General features: G+C 37.7%; 1 protein-coding gene across 4 annotated transcripts; it reads right to left on the bottom strand.

Moving 5' to 3' along the window:
- Nucleotides 1–11,504: 11,504 nt before the first annotated feature.
- On the bottom strand, nucleotides 11,505–17,893 carry LOC113443525 (GTPase HRas). Of its 4 annotated transcripts, none has more exons than XM_026711803.2 (5): nucleotides 17,757–17,893; nucleotides 15,673–15,814; nucleotides 14,570–14,748; nucleotides 13,340–13,499; nucleotides 11,505–12,913 (listed from the first exon to the last, which is right to left on the bottom strand). In XM_026711803.2, exons 2-5 carry the CDS (start codon nucleotides 15,781–15,783, stop codon nucleotides 12,803–12,805), a joined length of 561 nt encoding a protein of 186 aa, XP_026567588.1. In that variant the 5' UTR covers nucleotides 15,784–15,814; nucleotides 17,757–17,893; the 3' UTR covers nucleotides 11,505–12,802. The 4 variants fall into 4 exon arrangements, with proteins under 4 accessions (XP_026567588.1, XP_026567589.1, XP_026567590.2 ...); XM_026711804.2 differs by having other exon boundaries at nucleotides 15,673–15,804; XM_026711805.2 differs by lacking the exon at nucleotides 13,340–13,499.
- Nucleotides 17,894–25,564: the final 7,671 nt, after the last annotated feature.

Raw genomic sequence — 25,564 nt, 5'->3', positions numbered from 1 at the left:
CCTTTGTGAAAGGAATTTTTCATGTGGTGTTATCTTTACTCTCGGGACACCTGAATGCTGGTAGGCATTCAGGGGAGGCTCCTTTCTTGTCCCTGTGTGGTTTATTCGCTCATAGGAATTGAACTGCTAAGCTGCCGACTTTAGCAGTGCACAAGCCCAGCATCTTACCACATGAGCCACTGCAGCCCCCAGAGATTAATGTAAATAGGGACAAAACAGAAACAAATATTGGAAAATGAGAGCGATAGATGCTGCCCCAGTGAGATTTTGTGGACTCTCCAAGATACACAAAATTGGAATCCCCCTCAGACCTATTGTAATGCTATGAGATACCCCTACCTAGAACCCGGGTAAATGGCTGGCACAACTTTTAAGCTTCCTGACCCCACCTTTGAACTCATCCACACAACCTTTGATAAAATTACAAGGGTTAAATGTGGCTCCTGATGAGATCATGTCTTCTTTGATGTAGTACCCCTATTTGTATCCTCCCCATTTAGCATACAAAGTAATAGAGTACAACACAACAACCTCACCAGGACACAAATTATGAATCTACTCCAATACTGCCAACCTACCTTCTTCATGTTCAAAAGGGAAATGTTTGAGCAAATAAAAGGGACACCAATGGTATCCCCAATATCAGAATCATTGCAGAAACTGTCCTGCATGAACTAGAACACTGTGCATTCCAAAGTATACTGCTATATTTTGGTGCCACTATGTGGATGACACATTTGTCATCATCAACAGAAATGCAGTGAAAAACTTTCATACCCTACTGAACTCCATCTTCCCAGACATAAAATTCACAATGGAGAAAGAAGCAGCTAGACAATTACCAGTTTTAGATGTGCTTGTCAATAGGCAGGAAGATAGAAGCCTAGAAACCATAATTTATTGCAAGATCAATATTCAGATATAACAGATAACAGATAATCAGAGTTGGAAGGGACCGTATAGGTCATCTAGTCCAACCCCCCGCCCAAGCAGGAGACCATACACCATTTCTGACAAATGGCAGTCCAATCTCTTCTTGAAAGTCTCAAGTGATGGCACTCCCACAACTTCTGAGGGCAAACTGTTCCATTGGTTGATTGTTCTCACTGTCAGAACGTTTCTCCTTATTTCCAGGTTAAATCTCTCCCTGTTCAGTTTCCATCCATTATTCCTTGTCTGGCTTACAGGCGCTTTAGAAAATAGCTTGACCCCTTCCTCTCTGTGGCAGCCCCTCAAATATTGGAAGACTGCTATCATGTCTCCCCTGGTCCTTTTCTTCACTAGACTAGCCAAGCCGAGTTTCTGCAACTGTTCTTCATATGCTTTAGTCTCCAGTCCCCTAATCATCCTGGTTGCTCTTCTCTGCACTTTTTCTAGAGTCTCAACATCTTTTTTATAATGTGGTGACCAAAACTGGATGCAATACTCTAGGTGTGGTCTTACTAAGGCTTTATAGAGTGGTATTAGTACCTCACTTGATCTTGATTGTATCCCTCTGTTAATGCAACTTAGGATTGCATTAGCTTTTTTGGCTACTGCTGCACACTGCTGGCTCATATTTAGCTGGTTGTCCACTAAGACTCCAAGATCCCTCTCACAGTTACTGCTATTGAGCCTGGTTTCACCCAGTTTATATGTGTACTCTCACAGTTACTGCTATTGAGCCTGGTTTCACCCAGTTTATATGTGTACTTTTGGTTTTTCTTGCCTAAGTGTAGGACTTTACTTTTCTCTACATTGAATTTCATTTCATTCCATGCATTCTGATTGAAGCTTGGGAAATAGGACCTTTGTCAATTAACAGGCGTGCTTTATTTACCACCAGCTTATCAGGTACTTCAAGCTAGGACTGGACAACACAAGGAAACAACAGCCAATAGCTGGCCATCAACACACTAGTCAAGCAAAAGGAAGCCACACCAACCAGGCACCACATAAATATAACACATGGAGTAGCCCAAATAACACATTCCGATAGGGAGAAGTTCCTTGAAGATGGGCTCCAGCATGAATCCAAAAACTTGGAAGACTAAACCTTTGGTCCTCATGAATGACTCACATTGGATTCTGCAAACTCATAACTATCAACTAGTTCTGGATAGCATTCCAGATTCCTCCCTTGTTTATTGTGGCTTATATACTTAGCAGATTACACTCATAGAAAATTTGTTTAGGACTTATGCCTGCTTAAAGGGGAGAGCTACTTTATAGTTAGAATAGCTAAGGGTAACTTAAGATCTCTTAAGTATGAATTGCCAAGGTCTTAAGGACATGGCAAGAGTTTCTAGGGCATGTTCTGCCATTGTTATCTAGAAAAGGGAAATGTCCATATACAACGAGCATTTTAATCTTCTTGTTAAAAGTTTCTTCATATCATACTGAAGAAGTTTACATTTTCTGTTGTATCTCTGTATCTATCTATGTGTAATGATTATCATTTTTTCCTCCAATCCAACAGGGAGGAATCAGAACAAACCCTGACAAATGAACACACTGGCAATAGCAAGACTCTTGAATTGACTCTAAAGAACATGGATGTATGGGCCTACTCATCTAATATAGAGTCTCAGGTACTTTCTTGTACTTGCAAAGAAAAATAATGACATAGACATTTCTAATCTGGAAAATGGCTATTTTTAGATAGAATGATTGGCAGTCTTTATGCACTGAATTAACTGTAAAAATATCTAAATTACACTGGCTTATACATATTTAAAGCTCTGAACAACCATGTTTGTATTCACGTCTCCAGAAAAATACCTTGTTTGTCTTTGTAACATGCAGATCAACATCTCCTCATTTAGGTATTTATTGAAACATAGAATTTAGCTACGGATGCCAGACTTTTCCATAAACTATACGATCTCCTTTCAGATATTTGAATATCCGTAGTACTGTTTCATACTCCCTAGGCATTTTTTTATGCTTGAACATATCCATATTTTTGAATCTCTCTGCTTAGTTTTTTGTGCAGTATTACATATACCTTAATATTCTATGTTTTGGGGATATTTTTCTCAATTTGACTTTTGTAGTACGAGCCCAATTATGGAATATGAGCTTTGATTTATTGGATATCTGCTTTATAGTTAGTTTATCAAAATATGGTTAAGTAAAACAGAGTTTAGCACAGTATATAATATTAGGCCTGAAATAATGTCTAAGATATCTTTAGTTAAAGCTAAACATCATAACTATTATTTGCACAATTTCTCCTGTTGCTGTCTATTGTTTCTTATTCATACCATATTCCTGTATAACTTTGAACCTAAGCCAAGGTATAATTACAGTTGATTCTCCTTCAAGAATGAAGGCTTTGGAGTGATCACAAAACAAGACTACGTCTGTTAGCTCTGTCTGTCTTGTCAAACTCTGAAGAAGAAACAAACAAACAGAAACAAAGATATTGATGGGAATAGGAACTGAGCTTTTTACAGCTTGTTTACTGTAGTTGTGTCTAAGAAATTTACATCAGTAGTGAACCTGTCTTTTTCAATTTATATTCCTATCCATTGTTAGAATTAATTCTCACACAGCCAGAGAATGGTATCATAACAAATAAGGAGTTTTTTTTTACATCCATTTCCTATTTTATTTAATTGTCTTTTCCTAGATAAAAGAGGTACCTTTGATTTATATAGTTGCAAGTATCTTGTGGAAAGCTATTTGGTTTTCTCCTAGGAAAATATAACATAAAAGGAATATTTTTGCTTAATGTTATTTAGGCTGTAATAGGAATGATGAAATATTAAAGACAGTATACAGGATTATTTCTTGCATGAGATTTGTTTTTGTAAACTATCACTTGTCTACCTTCTGTATGTTTATTTGAATTTACTGAGTTAATATTTTTTAGAAATAGCTTCAATTTGACCGAATAAAAGAAGGTATGTAAGTAAATTTGGACAGGTAATACAGTCCCTGGGTCTTTCCCATCTTGCCTCTAGCTATTGCATAAACATGCCCTAGTAACATCTATTTTCTTCTATATATGGTACCCTTGATATTGCTTCTGTATCATTTCTGGCCCACGAGTCAGAAAGATTTAAGTTATCCTAAGCTGTACTGGAATTAAAGGCTCATCCTCATGTACTCTTCCCTACAACATGAGCATGTCCCAATAACCTTTTTTTTTAATTCCATGTCCTCATGACATTGCCTTAAAGTCATATTTAGCTGTTCCAGTTTTAAAGCAGTGCCCTCTTCTATGTAGTTTTTGTCATGGATATGATCCATCATGCTTCATCCACAATTTAGTTGTTGAAACTGGGAGAGAAACTGCCCTATGTATATTTGCAATTTTAGACTGCAAGGGGACATTTAATACAAGGAATATTGGATGGTGTTATTTTCCTACATCATTTCAAATTTATGGCAATCTACGGGTTATTTCTTGATGCTGACATCCCCCCAAACAAGTGAATTTGCTGAAATATCACTATTTTCATTATTCAAGGACAGCGTTCACTTGCCATGAATTGCTCTCTCCAGTTTCATTCTCATTCATCCTCACAACTCAGTCTGGGCATTTTGAGACTTGAGTTTAATGTTCTTTTAGCAGATCACTAGACACAACTGACAGGTGTGAAACACACCCTACGCTGATAAGCCAGACACATCAACAGCTGGCTAAACATGTTCTCTGCACTTGCCTATTCTTTTCCAATTTCATCCCACTGCAAATTATTGGCAGTGAATAGCAATTGTTTCTCTGCTGGTAGGAGACCTTTTGGGGGGAAGGAAACAAACCAAGGGAATCAAGTAATCTCTTCTTACTTTTGTATTCATTAAAATGGTAAACACAATACAGTGCTAGCATAGTTACCGAGGCATAATAGCTATTAAGAGTAGTACATTTCATGCTGATATACTATTTAGATACTTTGATAAGTACGTTGAGAACTTATCCACATAAAATTATTTTGAAATAAGAGTTTGTGGGATAAAAGAAATACCAATTTTTTAAAATCTATTTTTCTAATGGGTTCTGTCCTAGGTTGAATTATTTATTTTAATCTCAGTGATGCCTATTTCTTATATACATATATACAAACGAACATATTTATAGATTTAAATTTTCAGATTGGGAGATGAGAAAAAATGCTTAAATAATTGAACAACATATTTTCATTATTTTTTTTTATTATTAATAAGTATTTATCAGTATTAACATGTTATTCATCATTTCCCCTCAAGATGGTGCATTTTAACTTTCAAGAAATCATGGTTTTCAGCTCAGCAGAATTGTAAGTGTACGTGTTGAGTCCAGAAGAAGGTGTTGGTCTACTGTTAGTAGCAGAATTTGTGCTTTCAGTGAAGAACAACAACTATATATTTTGGAGAAGCAATTGTACTTGCACATGGGGTATTAATGCTACTTCTTGTTTGGTTCAGCACCTATGAAATCTTTTTAACAGCTGAGCCAGTTTAGTAGAAAAAGAAATTTTTCTTTAGCTATTAACTGTCAAGAATTGTGGGTTATTTATCAAGAGGAGAACTTTTGTTTCATTCCTTTCTTAGTTTCTGAGGTTAAGCTGTCCTGCCAAGTCCTGTAAAAGGAACATTAACAGCTTGGTAACTCTACCAAGTAATAGAACCATAGGGTTGAAAGGGACCACAAAGATTATCTGATCTAACCCCTTGCATACTGATAGGGATCACTATACCATCCTCAATATATATGGTGATTTGATAAGTTTTTGTTTTTCTATTTGCTTCTTCAGGAGATAGTTACATGTCAAATACAAGTTCTTGCCTTCATTTTGTGGGGATGGTTTTTTGTTGCTGTACATCTTAGGGCTGGGCAATTATTTTTACTTTTTATTCTCAGCATTCCTGAATCAGCAGGAGTTAGGATAATCATGGGTTTTTTACTTTTACACTATTTCAGCTTGAGATTGATATATACTTATAGTTGCTTTTTCCATTTTAAAGTAGAAGAAAATTATATCAGAATCTGAATGGGATAGATTATTCCGGAAGTTTCTAATGATTTTGTCTTACTCAAGCCATAACTGACACAACAGATCCCAGGAGGCAGTGACATAGATGTATATTGTCTCAAATGAAGTATGTTAGCACGTAAGTTCTATAGTATGTGGGGCTTTTGTTTCAGAAGCTCTGAAGAAGCCTTGCGGAAATACCCTTTCATCCCAAAAGATGGTGAACTAATCCCAAATGTTTGGAAAAAAACTAATGGCCACTCAAATGAAATCCTACTTCAAAGGTAAGGAATCGCTATATTTGTCACATACTTTTGCCAATAATATTTATTCTTCTTTCATGTACCGTTACTACAACTAGTCCTTGACTTAACAACAGTTCATTAATGACTGTTCAAAGTTACAACAGCACTGAAAAAAGTGACATGACAATTTTTTAAATTTACAACTGTTGCAGCATCCCCATGGTGATGTGATCAAAATTCAGAGGGGCTTGGCAACCGACCCATATTTATAATGGTTGCAGTATTCCGGGTTCGTGTGATTACCTTTTGTGACCTGACAAGCAAAGGCAATGAGAGAAGCAGATTCACTTAACAACCCTGTTATTAAATTAACTGCAGTGATTCACTTAACAAATATGACAAGAAACATTGTAAAATGGGGCAAAATTCACTTAACAAATATCTCACTTAGCAATATAAATTTTGCGCTCAATTTGTCATAAGTTGAAGACTGCCAGTATTTTTGTATTCTATTACGATTTTTACATACTTTTTGTGCCTTCAAATCAATCTTTACTCCTGGTGCCTGTCTTGCAGTCTTGTAGTTTTCTTGGCAAGATTTTGGAAATGGTTTGTCATTGCCTGCTTCCTAGGGCTGAGAGGGAATGACTAGCCCAAGATCACCTTGTTGGTCATGCCTCAAGTGGGACTAGAACTCATAGTCTCCTGGTTTTTAGCTTGATGCCTTACCCACCACAGCAAATTGAGCCTTTTAAAATAGGAATTATATGTAAGTGCTTGCTTTGCTTTCTACCTATATATGTAATTATCATGCCTAGTAAATTTATTACAGATACTATTCAGATAGAAATGCGCCTAGAAGTGAATCTAACATAAATGGTCACTATAGTACTAGACCAGAGTATGCTAAAACAGATAATCAATTTTAAGGCCGAGAATGCCACATTTCATTATTAAGATTCATATATTGGAAATCATAATTAAAGGACAGATGACCAGCTTCTCAGGAAGCTAATTAGTGGTTCAGCTAATAAAGAATACTATTTTGCCTTTTGATAAAGTAAACAAAAGATATAAAATATTCAACTAAACTTTTGATTCTCAATTTCAAAAAATAACAAATGGTTTTGGAGTAATTATGTTTCCCCAGTTTTCTTGTATCTATACAGTATGAAATAAACAGATTAATGATGTATATACAATTGACATAAGATCTTAAAATGTTTGAAAGTGGAACACAGTAGACTAAATAATTAAATAATTAAGAATGTAGCCACTCAAGCATATTTGCATGCATATAAAATGTGCTGATTTCTCAACATATTGTTTTAGGCTTGATTAAAGAAGAGCTGTATCAGGAGTGCAGGAGTGCAGTTTGTTTCTTAATGTTTAAATGTTGTTTAAACACTGAAGTAAAAAATTGACCCAGTTAATAGGGGCCACATTCTTTTCCTGTGAAAAGAGTTACAATCCATCTGTTTGGATTATTTCTATTTTGCATATATAGTACGTTAAAAGAAGAAAGCCACAATATAATTTGTGTTGCTTTCTGATAATTTTTAAATATTTTATATTTGCACCATAGTAAACAAATGATGAATTTCATACCGTTAGATCTAATGTAAAAGGATCTTGCTAATCCTCATCCAGTAAAAATTCATTTCAGCTCCTGTGTTTCCAGATTCTGTATCTAACTTAAATTTGCAGGTGCCTTTTTTTCTTTTAGTATTTGTTTCCTTTTCCTCCCTCTTCTTTCCATACAGATTTTTTGACGTCCCATTAAGCTATCTAATCCTGCACATCATCCAGGAACTGTTACTCCTTGGACTGCTGCTTGTTTTGTGTGTTTCCTTGCTAGCAGTTTTCTGTTTAATTATATTCTACAACCAATTTTCAATGTGGATTGAGCCAAAGGGAAATTTTTGGCATTTCTTGTCACTGAAGTATCAACATGTACCACCTATCTGACCGTTATCCCATCCCTAAATCCCTACAAAGAAAAGGAGATCTCTTTGAAGATCCAACATGTAAATACATGTTCTACAAGAATGCATTAAATAGAGCATTTTTTCAATTAGTTGGATGTAAGATGGGATGTGTTACCTTTCCTGACTTCTTTCGTTAACGGGAAAGGCAAATCACCTAGTTTTTCAAAGGAAGAGAAAAATTCCAATGAATTGCTATAACAAGATTCAGCTGATAAGCATGATTCCAGTTTCTCTTTAGATATTTCCTTCAAAGGATGGTTGAAGATGAAATTAGTTTTGAAATGTGACCTATATATCTGTCTCCAGATTAATTTGAATGCGAGTCAAGGGCCATTGTCAGCCATCATGTATGTATGTATGGGTAAGGAATGTTATTGGGTGTTCTAAAAGTTGTGTGGTAATTTATGAAAAAAAGGCATGTATCATTGCTGAGAAATATCAATTTAGGGAGGTGTCACTTTTGAACATTAGTTCCTTCCTTATTCAGTCTGATATTGCCTGCCTTGAAGGAGATGGTAGAAGTTTGTTAAAGAAACCCTCTTGAAGTTGTTCCATTTTTTAATCACGATATACCTATTTCATGTTTACCATTCTTAGTAAAGGTGATGGCCACCTGCTTCTAGATGAAACTGACTTTCTGATCCATTTCAATCCAGTTTCAGGCTTGGGCACAGCATAGAAACAGACTAGTCACCCTAATGGATGAAGAATATATACTTGGTGTGGTTATCAGGATGTGTGGACTACATATTTATATAATGCTCACATGTGTTTTTTTCTACTATCAGAGGTGTCATTGCCCTACTATTTGAGCCGGATTATATACTGGATCAGATGGAACAGGTGAAAGTTAAGCCCAGACAAATGAGAGGGCCTAATTATTTGGGTAGATAAAAAATGTTGGAGCCCTTACTTATACTAAACAGGGTCATACTCCCTGTGAAGAAATACTTACGCAGCTTGATTTGCTTGTCTTTCTGTAGTTTTCTGGGTCAAATTTGTATTTATGTTAATATATAAATCCCTTAATAGTTTGGGTCCACCTAGCTAAAGTAATGGATTCTGCTTTATGCTGTGAAGCTGGAAGTTCTGTACGAGCTTATTGCTAGAATCCACAAGGAGTAAACCTTTTTTGGTGCAAGCATCAGCTTTATGGATAGCCTCGTTCTAGAATTCAGATTGTTCCCTCTCTGCCTTGTTTTAAAAATATTAAAAACTTCATTTTACAAACGTTATTTGTAGAAAACTGCATTTGTTGAATCCAGATGGCTTGATGTATCCCATATGTTTTGCTACTGGTTTTTCAATTCCTTTTGTCTCTAGTCTCACAGAAGTGTGACAAGGTTCATAAAAGCATACATTCTATACTACTTCCTATAGTTCATATACCTCTTCTGTTATGTTATCCCATCTGATTAATGCCTTTGAAGTCTTAACCAGTTATGTTCAGTTCTTGTTTTTTAAGGCTACATTTCTGATAGCCATTACTTCTAGAGGCAATAATTTCTATGCATTTAGCAATCTTTTCTTACTTTCAATTTTGTATGGGTAAAATACTCCTTCACACAGATATATTTCTCCAAAGCAGTTTCATTTGAATAACCTTTGGTTTGCCATCATTCTTTCTGAATCCATTCATGGATCTAGATGAGCTTTAGTTTTTCCATGGATTAAACTGAAGCTTTGTACAAATCTGAAAGGCCTTTTCTGTATTATTTGTGTTCACAGAATAGCTTACAAATTTCCGTTTAACTTTTGTTAGATGATTTGACAGACCATTTTATGACTTAATCTTGCAATGTCTGCAACTTCTAAGAAGGGCTGCTTGATTTCTTCCACATCACTACAGAAACTATTTTTCAGAATTTCTGTGTCAATTCTTTGCATGACAGCCATTCAGTCACATGGATCTATGTACATTAAAGCATGTAACCTTTTTTTCATGATTGGTACTTGCCCCAACTCCTACAAATAGGTTCCTCAGGTAAATTATCAAAAATGTCAAGGAGCAGATAAATAGCTTACTCAAAACTATGGATCTTTGAGAAGTCAAGCACACAACCCCACCTTTGAAAACTACTGAGTGTCTCAACTCTGGACTCCAACATTTTTGTTAATAACTTAGAAGAGAAAGTAGAAGGAATCTTATCAAAGCTGCAAATAACTGAACTGGGTAAAATAGGGAACCTTATTCTTTTCATCAAATCACAATGGGAACATAACCTCCTGTTGTATCTCCACTCTAACCATCCAAATCATTTTAATAGGAGCCAGGTTGCAGGAGTGTGAAGAGCCTCAAATTTCAGTGTTCACCACTCTATTTCACATTACTCACCTAAAAACAAACTTCCCAGTTATTATTTTCTTTCACTAAATTAATGATCAAGAAATGTTCCTGTAATTTGCTGACTTTATTGTTGATATTCTTGTTAGTTTTCCTGTAGTCTACATGATTACAAATTTCTCTTCAGTTTTTTTTAAGAATTGGGATTTGGAAAAAAATCCATAAAGCAGAAAGTTTTGACTGGAGTTCCACTAAAAGTAGCAACAATCATTTCTATAGCAACTTAAATAAAATACAGGTTACTTCATTTTTAAGAACATATGCTTGAAAAGATAGTACCAGTAAACCACCCCTCCAACTATGCCCTAAAAGAGAGAGAGAGAGAGAGAGAAAGAGAGAGAGAGAGAAACAAGTTCATTTTCCTTTGGGAGCCATCTTCAGTTATATTTATCTTAAATCAAAAGGAAAAAATCACCAGACCCAAATCTAAAACTAATTAGCAAATACAAAAATGTAATATCTAAATGAGTCAAAGTGAGTGGATGGAACCATATAACGTGAGCATACAGTGTGTCATGTTACAGAAAGCTACTGTAAATCTTGAAAACGTTAAGAGTTCAGAACTGTTAGTGCAGAGCAAAAAAAAATCAAGAGAAATAGACATACTTCTTCAATTTGTAAACATCTAAATCTTTTACAAAAAGGAAGAATGCTTTAGAACTTCACAGGGGCTTTGTTTTTTAAGAACAAACTTTTTGATGCAGAATTCATAGGTTTAAAATATTTTTAAAAGTTGAAAATTCAAAATAAGGTGAAATTTGATATAAGATTCTCCAGACTAAATATGTGTCAAAGACTTTTTGAACTGACAATCAACAATCAGTTCCTTAAAAGCCTCCAGGTTCCACAACTATCACAGCTCCATTCTCAAAAAAAAAAAGTTTTAGGAAATACTATAACCATAACTAACAACAGCGAACTCGAGAAGGATTATACTCTTCTGAATTTAATATACACTTAAGAAAAAAAAATTGATCTCATCAGGTAGCTTATTCACAGGTTTATTCCAAGTGGTGGCATGTATTTATTGTACAGTTCCTTAGGAACATAGGTTACAAAGGATTTTGAATTGGAGGAGGGAAAAGAGAAAGTTAAATATACAAAAGGACAATAACTGATATCTTTAAACACTAACAGAATGATAATTCATATTTCTTCTGTTTTCTCACTGCCAGTCTTTAAGTACCTATACTTCTTATTCCCAGGGGTTAGATAAAATATTCAGATGATTAAAAGGGGAAAAGTGGATAAGAGATCTTTTGATCATATTTCTCTTTTCTGTTTTCTATGATGTGTAAACATTACCATATTCCCCAAAACATGAATACCTATTAAGAAAGGGGAACAACAGTGATAGATTATATTTAGGATGTTTCACAGTGCCATCATTCAACCATCTTCAGATTATTCTTCAAACAATATGTCATTACATTTGGAAATCTTGTATTACCCAAATAGCCCTACTTCTCTTTCACATTGTTGATGTATTATCATTTCTGGTTCAGTTTAGAGAACACAGGAATTACACAAAACAAATCAAATGAAAATTAGGAAGAGTCAAAAAAGTAAATATTGAATTTAACCATCCAGAAAAGCTGAGCACCATCTATTTTAATACGGAGGGGTGAAACAGCTAAAATGGGTTTGGCTCTCCACATTTTTGCAATTGATATTTTTCGTTACCTTCAAACAGTCTTATTTCTCCAGATAGCAAAAAAGATGACTTCACATCTACTTGACTTTTTCTTCAATATTGCAAAGAACCAAAGTAAAGAAAATGCTACAAACAAGACCACTAGGTAATACTCTGAATTGGGGGCGTCAAGCTGGCGGCCTACAGGTTGGATGCATCATGCACAGACCACACCCATCCTAGCTCCACAAAGGGAAAACGGCACAATAAGTCACATGACAGCTACATATGCTGCAAGTTTGACACCATGCTCTGAACGAAACATTGCTTTCCTGCTGTTCCTTCAATTTAGTTTCTGGGATCAGGTTACACTGGATGATTTTATGAAGTAATCCTTGTTATCCTAAGGATCTTTTTTTTTTACTCTGCAGAGAAGCAACAAGACTATCAAATGTAGTTATTAATATTGGTTGTGATGTCCAAGTTTTAAAAATAGCAAAACAAAACAAAAACATTTTAAGAACACCACCACCTTTGCGTTCCAGCTGAAAAGGATGAGGGGACAAGGCCATCAGAATTTATCTTGCAGGCTGGAAAATACCCAAACAAAGGTTTTTTCCCACACTTCCAGCAGTGCAACAACATCTCTCTTAGAGGATAATACACTTTCTTTTAGAAGATTTCTTCTTGCGTCCATTGCTGATCTTTTCTTTGTGCTTTCGAATTTCACGCACCAGGGTATAGAAGGCATCTTCCACTCCCTTTAGATGAATACAAATACAAAAAGTGGAGGAAGATATATAACACAGGGCTTTATTCTTTTAAAAATATATTAGATACATCAGGTGCTTTAATTTTTACAAAGTGGGATTTCAAAACCCACATTTAGACAACAACAAGGATCAATTCAAAGATTCCAACTACCAAATACCTGGGTTCTAGCTAACTTTTCTTAGGCTGTTACCAATAGGCAAAAATATTTCAATCGGGGTAAAAAAAAATCAATGTTTTTTTATGTACTGTAGCCTTGTTTATTATTTCCCCCCATACTGGCTTGTGAGAATCCCAGTTTCAATTATTATAAAGCAAAGCATCTGATATTTGGCCTACATGGTGATTAACACATAAATAATGAGGTGAAATAAGATTGAAATATAGCAGTTTATCCTACTTGCACAATACCACACCTGTCTGGTTTTAGCTGAAGTCTCTACAAAGGGGATTCCATAGCTTCTTGCAAGCTCTTGAGCTTGTTTAGTATCCACTGTCCGAGAAGGCAGATCACACTTATTGCCAACGAGGACCATGGGAACATCATCAGAGTCCTTCACACGATTGATCTGTTCCCTGGAGTTATGTAAGAGGAAAATGCGAACAAGGTGCTTCTGACCAAATCAGTTTCTAAATTCAATCCTGAGTTTTCTAGATTTGAATGAAATATATTCCAGTACTTAATTTTGCCCTGTGTGTTCACTTATATTTAAAGCAGACTATTGAAATCCAGATTATGTGCAATATGCTTTAGAAATACAATTCCTTTTCCCTCAGTTTTTGTGTTTCAGTATTCAAAATCATGAGTCTGAATGGAGGAATGACAGGATGGGGGTAGGGTGGGGATGGGGCTGAATCCCATTCCACCAAAACAAAAACAAAAAAAGCCCCACCCCGATTCAGATAAGTTATTTTGAGCAAAAAATCCCTAAGTCATATCACAGAACAGTTCTTACCAATAAGGCGTTTATATATGCAGTTATAAGTGCAAGTAGTCTGGCTGTAAAGAAGAGGCTGAGACTTCCAAAATTGGAATAAAAAATATGAAGTAACCATATTTTCCTTATATATAAAATATTTGGCCAATAAACTGAGTATTCTATATACACTACACTACTACTCCTACCTACTTGCATACTCACTCCCCCCTTGAATTTGGAGTTGGGTGGCTGTTCTTTAGTTTTCTGGAGAAATCCTGTTTTATTTCTTTTGGAAAAAAACATTACATGAATTTTTGCACCACACACAAAATGAGCTTTCATGTTTTTATATGATTTTTATTAAAGGTTTTCACAAAGAAGCATGAAATGATGTAAAGTAAGATTAAGAAAAATGTGAATAGTACAAATAGAAAAAAAAGCTATATGAAGAAACAACTAATCTTTATGGCAGTTACCTCTCTGCCCCCTTTAAAATTAACATAATACAATTGCTCTCTTATTCATTCTTTTTTAATCAGCAATTCAATAAATCACCATTTTCCCCATTTTTAGTAAAAAGAAAATCCAGTCTAATCAAATAAAGCTCCATCATATTTTCAGTATTAGAGAGGTTTGGGGTACTTTTGCCATCACTGCTACTGGAAAGAAGCTAACAAGGAAAAGAATAGATGCTGATAGCCTACAGAATTTAAGTTGTCCTCTTACCTATAATGATGAACATCTTCAAAAGACTTTGTATTATTGATAGCAAAGACACACAGGAAGCCTTCTCCTGTCCTCATGTACTGATCACGCATGGCACTGTACTCCTCTTGCCCAGCTGTGTCCAGGATATCTAAAAGGCATGTCTCTCCATCGATAACCACCTGCTTCCGGTAGGAATCCTGAATTCAGAAGCACATCCACACACAAAGAAAAATATAACACAGGAAAAACATGGGAGAAGGAAAAAACAAAAGGCAGGAACAAAATAATACTTCATCACAACATTACTATACATAAAGATTTCCAGTAAAAAAGTCCTGAAGGAAAAAAAAAAGTCCTGAAGAAGGATTACAGCAGATTTTATGAAGTGATGAGTGTCCTTTTGCTAGTCAGATCTTACACCAAACCACTAGAGTGATGTAGATGGAACGATGATGCAAATAGAAGAAGATGCTTTTATATACATGGCACCAACAATTTTTTGGCTTTTCTCTGAGCTTTTAGTTTTTTGTGGGGGAAGGGGCTTAAACTGTTATGCCTATTGAGCATTAATTCTAACTTCAGAGTATGTTTTTCCCAAAAGAGCTGAGGAAATGAGCAACTGTAGTGGGGAAATAGGGCAATGGTTCATTCCCCCGCACCCCCAGGAAAAAGGAGGCAGAGAAGTTTTATTTATTGGTCAAATTTATACCATCCATTTCATTCTCAAAATGATTCTGGACAGTGTACATTTATAAATTTAAAAACATTGTTTATTCTCTCCCTCTCTTCCCCCTACTCCCCCCCAGACTCTCTCTCTCCTCTCTCTCTCTCCCTCCCATACACACACACACACACTAAAAGCAGCCAGATAAAGCACCCAGAAATTTGAACTGTGCAATATTAAAATATATGTAGATCATTAAGAAAGAATGCAGCAGGTATCAGACATTCACAACCAGTAAATAACCAGTAATGTATTTTGTATTTTAAGAAACCTAGGAAGGACAGTGGAATAGAATGACAGAATCAAAGTGCAATGAATTCTTTGAACAAGACAAAATGAGAGAATGAGGACACTAAGCAACTCCGAGGTCAGTGCCAGTGCTGCAGTGATTATATACCTCTATAGTGGGATCATATTCATCCACAAAATGATTCTGGATTAACTGTATCGTTAATGCACTCTTTCCAACGCCACCAGCACCCACTACTACCAGCTTGTATTCCGTCATTTCTGCTGGGCTCCAGGGCAACTAAAGAAAACTAAAAAATTAAAATCAACAGAAGACACTGAAGTGAATTTCAATTCTTTTTCAACATTCATGTGATCTTAAAATTCACACTTGGACAACTATTTCTGAATATTTGCTATTTCTTTCTAGGAAGCAATAACCTGCAATAGGGTAAGCAGATAAAGTTTGGTGTTGTTTGAATCAGGCAACAGCAGTACAAGATCAGGTGGTGTGGAGAGACCTGGTCCATAAAATCGCCAAGGCTCAGACACAACTGGATAACATCATCATCATCATTATAAAGAGGTTTCTTATCATTTAATTTAAAAAGCTCACGATACGAGGATTTCTACCAATCTTTTATGGGAACAGAAATCTCTTTCAAAACTGACTTAAAAGAAGGAAGCCTAACTTTCCGCTAACAATTCTGTTATCTCCAAAGTTCTTATTCTAGATGGATTTCTCTCACTTTCTGGCTGGTATAATTACCTGTCCCATTCTTTTGTCTCTTGTTTTTTCCTGTGAGGATGTGGCCATTTTGGGTGTCCCTTTTTTGACACAATTTCTGTAATTTGTCTCTGCTACCTCTATTCCTTTATCAGTGCCCACAATAATTTTTGTTTGTACCTGCTACTGACTGGTCCTGTACTATTACCTATCTGTATCTTGCTGACTATATGGGTTTTTTGACATGTGCTTACTTCCCTGTTTATGTCTGTGTTACACAGAAAAACTTCCAACAATTCTGGGACTGGATATAGATGTATCATGCATATATACTACAGTTGCCCACAGGTATTAAAAAGTAAAATGAGCTGGGTTCTTACTATTTCTTTATATAGTACCTTTAAGGGTATGTTTACAGTATATTTAATAGGCTGATTGGCATAGAAGTCCCTTTCAAGGCTTAAGAGAAGGAAAATGAAATGGGGGAGACAGTTATGTTCAAGTCATCATCATCATCATTTTTGCAATCATCTATCCACTGTAGGATGAAGGCTTTCTTCAGCATGTTTCCAACCCATATGGTCCTGAGCTTTTTTTTTTTTGTCAATTAGGCCCACAATACTTGCTGATGTTGTCGATCCATCTTGCCTTAAGTCTCTTTTGTGGATGCTTTTTTATCAAGTGGGATCCATTTTATGGCTGTCTTGGTCCACCTGGCATTAATTCTTCTTGCTATGTGACCAACGGACTTCCATGTTTTTTATGTTCGGGTATGGCACAGAAACTAAAGGAGTTACCAAAGGCTTCTAAAGGTCTGCATTTCATGGAAAAATACAGGATGGGGATGGGATGGAATGGAATAACAGTTGGAAGGGAGCTTGGAGATCTTCTAGTCTAACCCCCTGCTCAAACAGAAAACCCTATACTACAATTTCAATTGTCCAATCGCTTCTCAAAATCTTCCAGGGTTGGGAACATTCACTATTTTTGGACAGAGAAAAAGGTTAATGGAATCCAAATTTGCAGAAGTCTCTTTCAAATCTCGTCTTGTGCATAAGGTAGCTTCCCTGACAAGTTAACAAGTTTAGACCTGCTGAATCAGCGCACCTGTAAAAGGCAAGGCTGCAGTCGCCGCTTCCCATAAGGAAGGCGAAGGTCTTATCAACGGTCAGGTTATTAGCCGCCTTCCAAATGGCAAACTTCTTCCCGGGGGTGGGGTGGGGTGGGGGGAGGAGACGAGCACCACCAAGCAAAACCAGCTTATTGCCCGTAAACTATTACTTGCAAGAACCTCCCCTCCGCCGCAACCCCATTTATTTCAATTGCCAGGATTCCCACACAAGGGCCCTACAATGGCTGCACTCTTTAAGGACTTGGGCAAATTCGCCCACCGGCTCCCCCAGAATGAATCCTCAGCCTCCTTTTCCCTTCGTCCCCGACTAACCCAGCGCTCCATTCCTTAGCGCCACTCTTCGTGCAATTAAATCAGTGGCCCCACGCCCGCTCCCACCGCCGTAGGCACTCACCCAACCCGTAGAAAGGGGAAGGAAAACCGCACTCAGGGATCCCCCATGGGTACCGAGGGCTCTCGGCGTCGGGCGGCCTCCCCTATCCAAGGCCAGGGCCTAAGGCCGGCAGCGAAAGACCCCTCCCTCTGTAGCCTGACAGCTCCCCTCCGCGCCCCGCCACACAGGGCCGCCCAGCCAATAGGTGGAAGGTACCGCCTCAGAACGACCAATCGAAGACGCCGATACCATAGAGACGCGTTAAATGGGTCAAGCTAGAGGAGCTGCGGGACGGCAAGGGCGGGGACGTGAGAAGAGAAAGCAATAGCGTCAGCAGGAAGTGGGGCGAACGCGGCGGAGGGGGAAGAGCCTGTTTCCCCACCCACCCCCACCCCATCCCTGATACTAGAAAAGTTAACTTGCGATGCAAGTTAAAAGCGGCTAAAGCGATATCGGTAGCTGTTTGGAGCTTCTGTGTGAAGAGTAGTCTACCCGTAATAACGCGGGAAAATTATAGTCACTCCCAGTTCATATCTTCTAAAAGTCTTGGAAGTATCGGGACTGGATGTCCCAATAAAGCAGCTGTTCTGTTCGGGAAAAAAAAACAAGTTCAAAGAAAAATAAAGTCCAGTTGCCTCTTGAAAAAAAAGCACATTTGGTACAGCAGTTCTATTGTTTGCCCCTAGCTGTGCTTGATCAGCTACGGAAGTTATTTCATTGGAGGGTATTCTAATGTTTCGTTCATCTATTCTAAGGAGCCTTCGCCCACATGGAAATTAATTTAAACTCCTTTGAGATGCTTCCCCATCTATAAAGGGGGAGGCTATGTTATATTGTGTATTGTGTTCTGGGAGGATGGGTTTTCTTATCCTGGGTTTTTTTTTTTTTTTAAGCTGCTCTGAAAAAGGATTCAGTGGGATGAACATTTAATAATAAAAATTCTACCATCTCAGAACAGACTTTGGGCATGGATGTGTTTAGTCAATACCATAATTCCATTATTCTTTAATAATTGGTATATGAAAATTATCAAATTGAAGAAATCATAAAGGATGAGTTGAGGGATAGGAGCTTTGGGCTACATAATCCTATTTCCAGGGAATTGGGATCCAAACTTGCATGTACACTTAGCATGCCCAACAAAATGTTATCTGTTCACTCATACAAAATAGATTTGCACTCAGCACTTAGGTAAAGCTTCTCCTCGCACATAGGTGCTAGTCATTTCCAGCTCTAGGGGGCCGTGCTTGTCTCCGTTACAAAGCCGAAGAGCCAGTGCTGTCCAAAGATGCCTCCATCGTCATGTGGCCAGCATGATTAAACGCCAAAGGCGCACGAACACTGTTACCTTCCCATCAAAGTGGTCCCTATTTTTCTACTTGCATTTTTACATGCTTTTGAACTGCTAGGTTGGCAGAAGCTAGGACAAGTAATGGGAACTCACTCCCTTATGCAGTGCTAGGGTTTCAAACTGCCAAACTGCCAACCTTTCTGATCGACAAGATCAGTGTCTTAGCCACTGAGCCACCATGTCCCCATAGCACTTACAATTGTGTTATTACACCCAATTTCAGAGTATTTTGGTCCTCGTATGCAGTTGGTTTACTCTACCTGACGTGACTGACTTCAGTCTTGTAAGTTTCATGTATTTATTTATTTTATTTTATTTTTATTTATTTGGTTTGTCAACTGCTTACAAGATAATAGGTATAAGTAAAAACATAGTTATGAATACATGGATACATATAAGAAAAATAAAAAAAAGAAAAGAAACTTGCTTGAATCATTTCTGAGTGTTATCTTGTAGTTCTAGGCATTAAAATGCTTCAGCCTCTTTTGCCTAGGTAAAGATTCCTACATCTCTCCATCAGGGTCATCCTCCTTATTCTCAACCAAAGTAGACTCCTTTTTGGAACTCATGGACAAAGCTACTCTAGCTCAAAGATTTCTGATTTGCAGTCTCTTTGCAAATCATAGAACATTGCAATATGTAATGAATAGATGTGCAAATATGCTTTTTGCACCTTACAAGAGGTCTTTCATGGCCTCTTTCAACCATTGAGAGCTTATTAATATCCAACAAAGTGGTTCTGACCTATTTGGTACCCTTCCCATAGCATCCTGAATTCTTAAGTTCAGCCTGACTCTTTCCCGAAAGCTCTTCACTGGGTTGAAAAACATGGAGGGGAAGAAAATATAGTTCTGTGATAGGTGACATAGGAGCTCTAATTGAGCTATTACAAAAGAGGGCCCACTTGGCTTAAAAAACATGCCAGGTTAAGATGAAAGTCCCTGCTAAAGCCAACAACTGAAGAGATGTAACAAAATGCTGTGAAAAGCAGTCTGCGAAGAAATCAAAGTCACAACAGTTTCTTCAACACAGAACCTTCTGGAAATACGGGGCCTAGGGGTCTCAATGTTCCAACCAATGTGGCCATTGTGTGTGGTAGAACAGTGTTTTATGGCACAAAACATTCCAGGAAGTCAAATAGAGTATACACAGACTCCATGGAAAAGATTTCTTCGTAGGAAGAATCATGGAACATGCAGATAGGGCCCTGCGTGGGACAACATGGGGATGATCTGTTTATTTCCAAATGTAGGTTATTTAAAAAGTACAGTTAGTCCTTGTTTAGTGACTGTAATTAGTTCTGTTAACTTGATTATTAAGTGAAGTGGTCCCTAAGTGAAAATTGCATGACTGTGGCTACAGCTTTGCTTTCTTAACAGCATCAAAGAGATAACTGCCCCAAACAGCCAGTTAAGACCTAATGAAGAACCTGGATAAAAGGGCAAACTATAGCACTTTTCTCCTATTCCCCTACCTTTTGGAATGCTCATCCTGGTGCAGGGATAAATAGCAAGGAAATAATTGATATTGGCATGCACATTCATTCGAAAAGATTACAACGGAGTGTTGGAAGAAATGTCTACCTGGGTTCAGTTCCAAGTGAGAAGAAAGACACTGGAAACACGGAGGCTGCTTGGAAGGATGGTTCAATGGTAAACCAGAACCACCAAGCACATGTGATTCTGGGTAGATGACCACATGGAGTGGAGAGTGAGATATACTTAATACCCTCTCTTGGGCCTTGCAAGAAATGTATCCTATGATTGTCAGACCCCTGGGGGCTATGGGGGGATCTAGCTAACCTTGTAGGCAGTCTGTGTCCCAGACTTGATTGAATCTTGCTGGGTGGTGAGGTAATGAAGAGGGTTATGTTCTGAAAGGTGTTGGGCAATTCCTATTATGGCCTAATGGCTTTGTCCTGGTTTGGATCTCGAGTGAGAGCTAATCCTATCACCCTGGAGTTGAAGGCCTTTTGTCCTGTAGATAGGATGGCCCTGTCTTTCTGGGGTTATTACCAAAGGTGGGGGTTGTTTTCTAAGAACACGCTTCTCCTTTTCTCATCCTGGGAGATATTCTGCCTTTTTAATATTTCCTAGAATATTTCATTCTTCTAGGTGCTAACTTTCTACAAGAGTAAACAGGGACATAACGGGGAATATACAGTATATTCAATGGAGCAAGCAGTTCAGGAGGCAAACAAAAGAGTGAAACTGATTAGGGTCAATTTCAGGCAGCAGCTGAACCTGGAGGGTTCTACAGTAATCAACTATAATAGTATTTCTCAACTTTGGAAACTTTTAAGACGTGTTGACTTCCAGAATCCCACAGCCAGCATGCTGGTTCCAAGAAACACCAAACTAATAATTAAGGTCATGGACTTGAGTTTAACTTGCCCTTAGCACTTTCAATGGTGTTGCACTGTAGTGAAAATCAGCTTAGGAAGAGATAGTTTAGAAAATCTGCAAGGGAAAGGAAAAAAAAAACATGATGCAGAGGACAATGTATAGTAACTCACTGTAATGTGTGAACACATAATAGAGATCCTGCAAAGATTATAAATGCAGGCATTGGTCCCAAGTTACTTTTTCATTACCATCATACAGTGACTGCCCAAAGCAGTCATTAAATGAGCACTGCCTGTAAGGACTTTATATGTTAGTATGCATTTGGAAATTCTAGGTTCCTTTGTCTCATTGGTTATTTCTTCCTATTTGGTAGGTGATTTACTTCACAGGTAATTGAAATTCCGGAATGGCACAGGTAATCCTTGACTAAATATCATTTGCTTAGCAACTGTTTGAAGTTATGACAGTTCCCCAAAGGTACTTAGTGTGGAAAGGGAACTTCATGAGGACAGTGGTGTCACCCAAGCAGGAAAAGCCCAAAGGGAACATCAAGCCAGCCATCAAACAAACTTGCATAGGAAAAGGAATCAAATAAAAGGTATTAAAGAAGCCCCTTAGACAAAAGCCCAAATAACTAAGAAAACTAAGGAAACAAGAAAATAAAACCCTTACAAACACAAGACATGCCAAATCAGCAAAACAAACAGACAAAAGACACAAAATATATTGCAAAGGAGACAGACAGGAGATTGCCACAAAACAAATATAAGAAACCATTAAGCAAAAAAAAGATTAGGACGAAACCAATAATCCAATCAAACCACACCGCAAGGTTTGCCTTCTGCACCCCACGGAGTTTACCCTCCGGCGGAAATGAAGATAATCCCTGACAGGATTTAAAACATTAAGAAATACAAACACAAGCACACACACACACACAAGGAGAAAAGGTATAAAATATCAGGGACTTATCATACAAAGCTAGCTAGCCTAGGAACACAGACTTCTTGCTATCTATCGCCTTCCTGAAAAATAAAAAGATCCAGCTTTCAAGCAGTTGTCTGTATCCTTGCACCGGAGCTCTCCCAGCGGGAAAATCGAATCCTCAGAAGAAAGGCATTTTGACAGCCTTTCAACACTTAGAACCCAGGCCCAAAGTTCTGATGGTTGTCCCTTAGCTTTTTTTCATTATAGTATGAGCAAATTCAGCAGAAAACTGTCATATCAAAGAACCAATTGCAGCCTCACATTTATTTCCAATATCTCTCTGGATCCTAGTAGTATTAGATCAGGAATGAGGAGATCCAGGTTTAGGTGCACTTTCATTCATAGAAGCTCACAGACAATTTTGGGCCTCGATTTACAACCATTCATTTAGTGATCATTCATAGTTATAATGGCACTGAAAAAAGTCACTTATGATCCTTTTCATACTTACAACCATTGCGGCATACCTGTGGCCATGGGATCAAAATTTGGATACTTGGCAAATGCCTGGTATTTATTACAGTTGCAGTGTCCCAGGTTCATGTAATCACTATTTGCAATCTTCTCAGAAGCAACATTAACCGGAAAGCCAGATTCACTTAACAACCATGCTACTTATTTAGTAACTGCATTGATTCCCTTAACAACTGTGACAAGAAAGATCATAAAATGGGGCAAAACTCACTTTACAACTATCTTGCTGAGCAATAAAAATGTGGGGCTTGAGATCGTAAGTCGAGGACTACCTGTACTACATGTTTCTGCTCATCATAAAAATCTCCTCCCTTATTTTATGAATTTGCAAAAATCACATTCCCATTTTTTAAAACGAGAAAAATATGTAAAATATACATTTGTTAAATGTTCAAATACATTGGCCACCAAATGAAAAGACAGGACTCCTTGGAAAAGACCCCTGATGCTGGGAAAGATTGAAGGCCAAAGGGAGAAGGGATGGCTGAGGTCAGCCACACAGTGGGCATGAATTGGAGCAATCTCTGGGAGACAGTGGCAGACAGGAGGTTCTGGTTTGCTATGGGCCATGAGTTCATGAAGAGTTGGATACGACTTAGTAACTGAATAATTTAAAAAATGTACAAAGTAAATAAAATACAAATGAATAAAATCTCATTTGGATTTCTGGGATGTTACCAGGGGTGGGATTTTACCAGTTTGGACCAGTTCTATAGAACCGGTTGTTATAATTTTGTGCAGTTTGGAGAACTGGCAAATCGTGGCACTGGCTGGCCCCTCACCTCACCTGCTGTCAGATTTCTGCTTTCTAGCTAATCTAAATCACTGTTGAACTGCTTTGCCTTTGCCCAGGAGGTTTCCCTGAGGCCCAATCAGGGGTGGTATTCAGGGGGTGGGGTGGGGAGTAGTGGCCTGAGAGCAGAGCTGAACCTTCCTTAGGACTGAAGCTTCTATTTTTCAGTGCAGACTCAGGCAGCAGATTGCAGAAAGGTAGATCTATGAGTGAATCTGTGATTCTGCAAGCAACTCAATCTGCTTTGCCTGATTTTGGGTAAAAGTTGCTCTTCAATATTTACATAAATATTTACAATATTTACATACAAGCCATGCCCAGCCAGTCACATGACCACCAAGCCACACCCAGTCAGCAAGCCACACCGACCCAGTCACATGACCACCAAGCCACACCCACAAATTAGGCCATGCCCACAGAACCAGTTGTTAAGAAATTTGAATCCCACCCTTGGACGTTATAGCTTTTTAAACACACAATCCTTGTCCCTGACATGCGAAATCAAGGGCTTATTGTGAATACAGATAGTCCTCAACGTATGACCGCTAATAAGCCCATCATTTTTGTTGTTGAATAAGACATTTGTGAAGTGAATTTTGCTCCATTTTACAACCTCACTTGCCACATTTGTTAGGGGAAACCTGGGAAGTTGTTAAGTTAGTAACAAAGAATCTGTTTTCTCCATTGACTGCTTATCAAGAAGTCGCAAAAGGTGATCACATGACCCCAGGACACTGCAACAATCATAAACATGAGTCAGCTGATCTTATTTTTTTTTATTATTATAATTTAAAAAGCCAGACAGCTCCCGCAGGACTTGAACTGCTAGGAACTAGAGTTGAACATGAATTAACAAATTGTGATGGAACCGCTAGGCTAAGCTGGCTCGTTCAGTTGATCTTAATTTTGATCATGTGACCATAGGGATGCTGCAACAATTGCATGAAAAACTTTTGCCAGTCCTTTTGTAACTTTGAGTAGTCACTAAACAAACTGTTGTAAGTTGAGGACTACCTGTATTTTCAGCTCTTTCCAACTGCCTTGTAGACCTGATGATAATATCAATAGAATGGAAGTGGCTAAAAGTTTTGGCCAGTTTAGGAGGATTAGTATTAATGTTTTCATAATTATTATTAGAAGAAAAAAGTCAATTTTCAGAGTAAGATGAGTGCCATATAAATAAAATAAATAAATACATTGTGCAAAAAGTTGCATTTGGCCTTTTAGTGATCCATTAAAAATGCAAATGTCAAGAAACGGGCCAAAGAAATTGTGGTGCTGAGGATGGATAATGCTGTATATGAAGCAGCTTTAAGATTGATGCTCTCCCAGATAAGATTGTCAAAAAGAGAGCCAACCAAAGTGGACTCTTATTTTCTTCCTGTTTTACCAACAACATGGAATGTGTCTTCTACTTGTAATGTGTCTTCTACTCTGCTCTCTTCCAATTAATTGACTAGTCAAGTAGGGCTAATTACCCCAATTTTCTATCCATTTTCTGGCACAGGATGTGAATAAACACTAAAAGGAATCAACATCTCCTCTCCCGCCCTTTGCAAGTGGACCTCATGGTACCATTATTGCCAATTATACTGATATGCTTTGTCTGTGGAGTAATGACGCACCCAAATCTATGTTTTTTTCCCCTCTATAAAACTTGGGTTCCTTCCTGCCTGGGGAATCAGAGCTCCAGCAATCCAATCAAGACATTAAGGTATGATTTTTCTGATCTGTAAGGTTCAGGAGTCAGGAGGTCTTGGTTGGTTGGGTGGGTGGGTAGGTGAGGGTAATCCTGGCAGCAGCATTTATGTGGGAGATCGAAGGTTTGCTAACTGTTTTTTAAGGTAGGCATGTGACAGAGTACTAAAAAAAGTCTTTA

This window comes from Pseudonaja textilis, chromosome Z (assembly GCF_049901715.1).
Source record: "Pseudonaja textilis isolate UNSWEBS1 chromosome Z, rPseTex1.2, whole genome shotgun sequence".
NCBI classification, from domain to species: domain Eukaryota; kingdom Metazoa; phylum Chordata; class Lepidosauria; order Squamata; family Elapidae; genus Pseudonaja; species Pseudonaja textilis.
Note: the sequence above shows the minus strand (reverse complement) of the source record. Positions and strands in the feature narration are given on the sequence as shown.

What these genes read in the sequence shown, in the direction of transcription:
- LOC113443525 (XM_026711803.2), bottom strand. Translation starts at nt 15,783, where the DNA reads ATGACGGAATACAAGCTGGTAGTAGTGGGTGCTGGTGGCGTTGGAAAG. An exon ending in AATATGATCCCACTATAGAG is followed by an intron (nt 14,749 to 15,672) that starts GTATATAATCAC and finishes TTCTGAATTCAG; the next exon opens with GATTCCTACCGGAAGCAGGT. An exon ending in GAAGATGTTCATCATTATAG is followed by an intron (nt 13,500 to 14,569) that starts GTAAGAGGACAA and finishes ACATAACTCCAG; the next exon opens with GGAACAGATCAATCGTGTGA.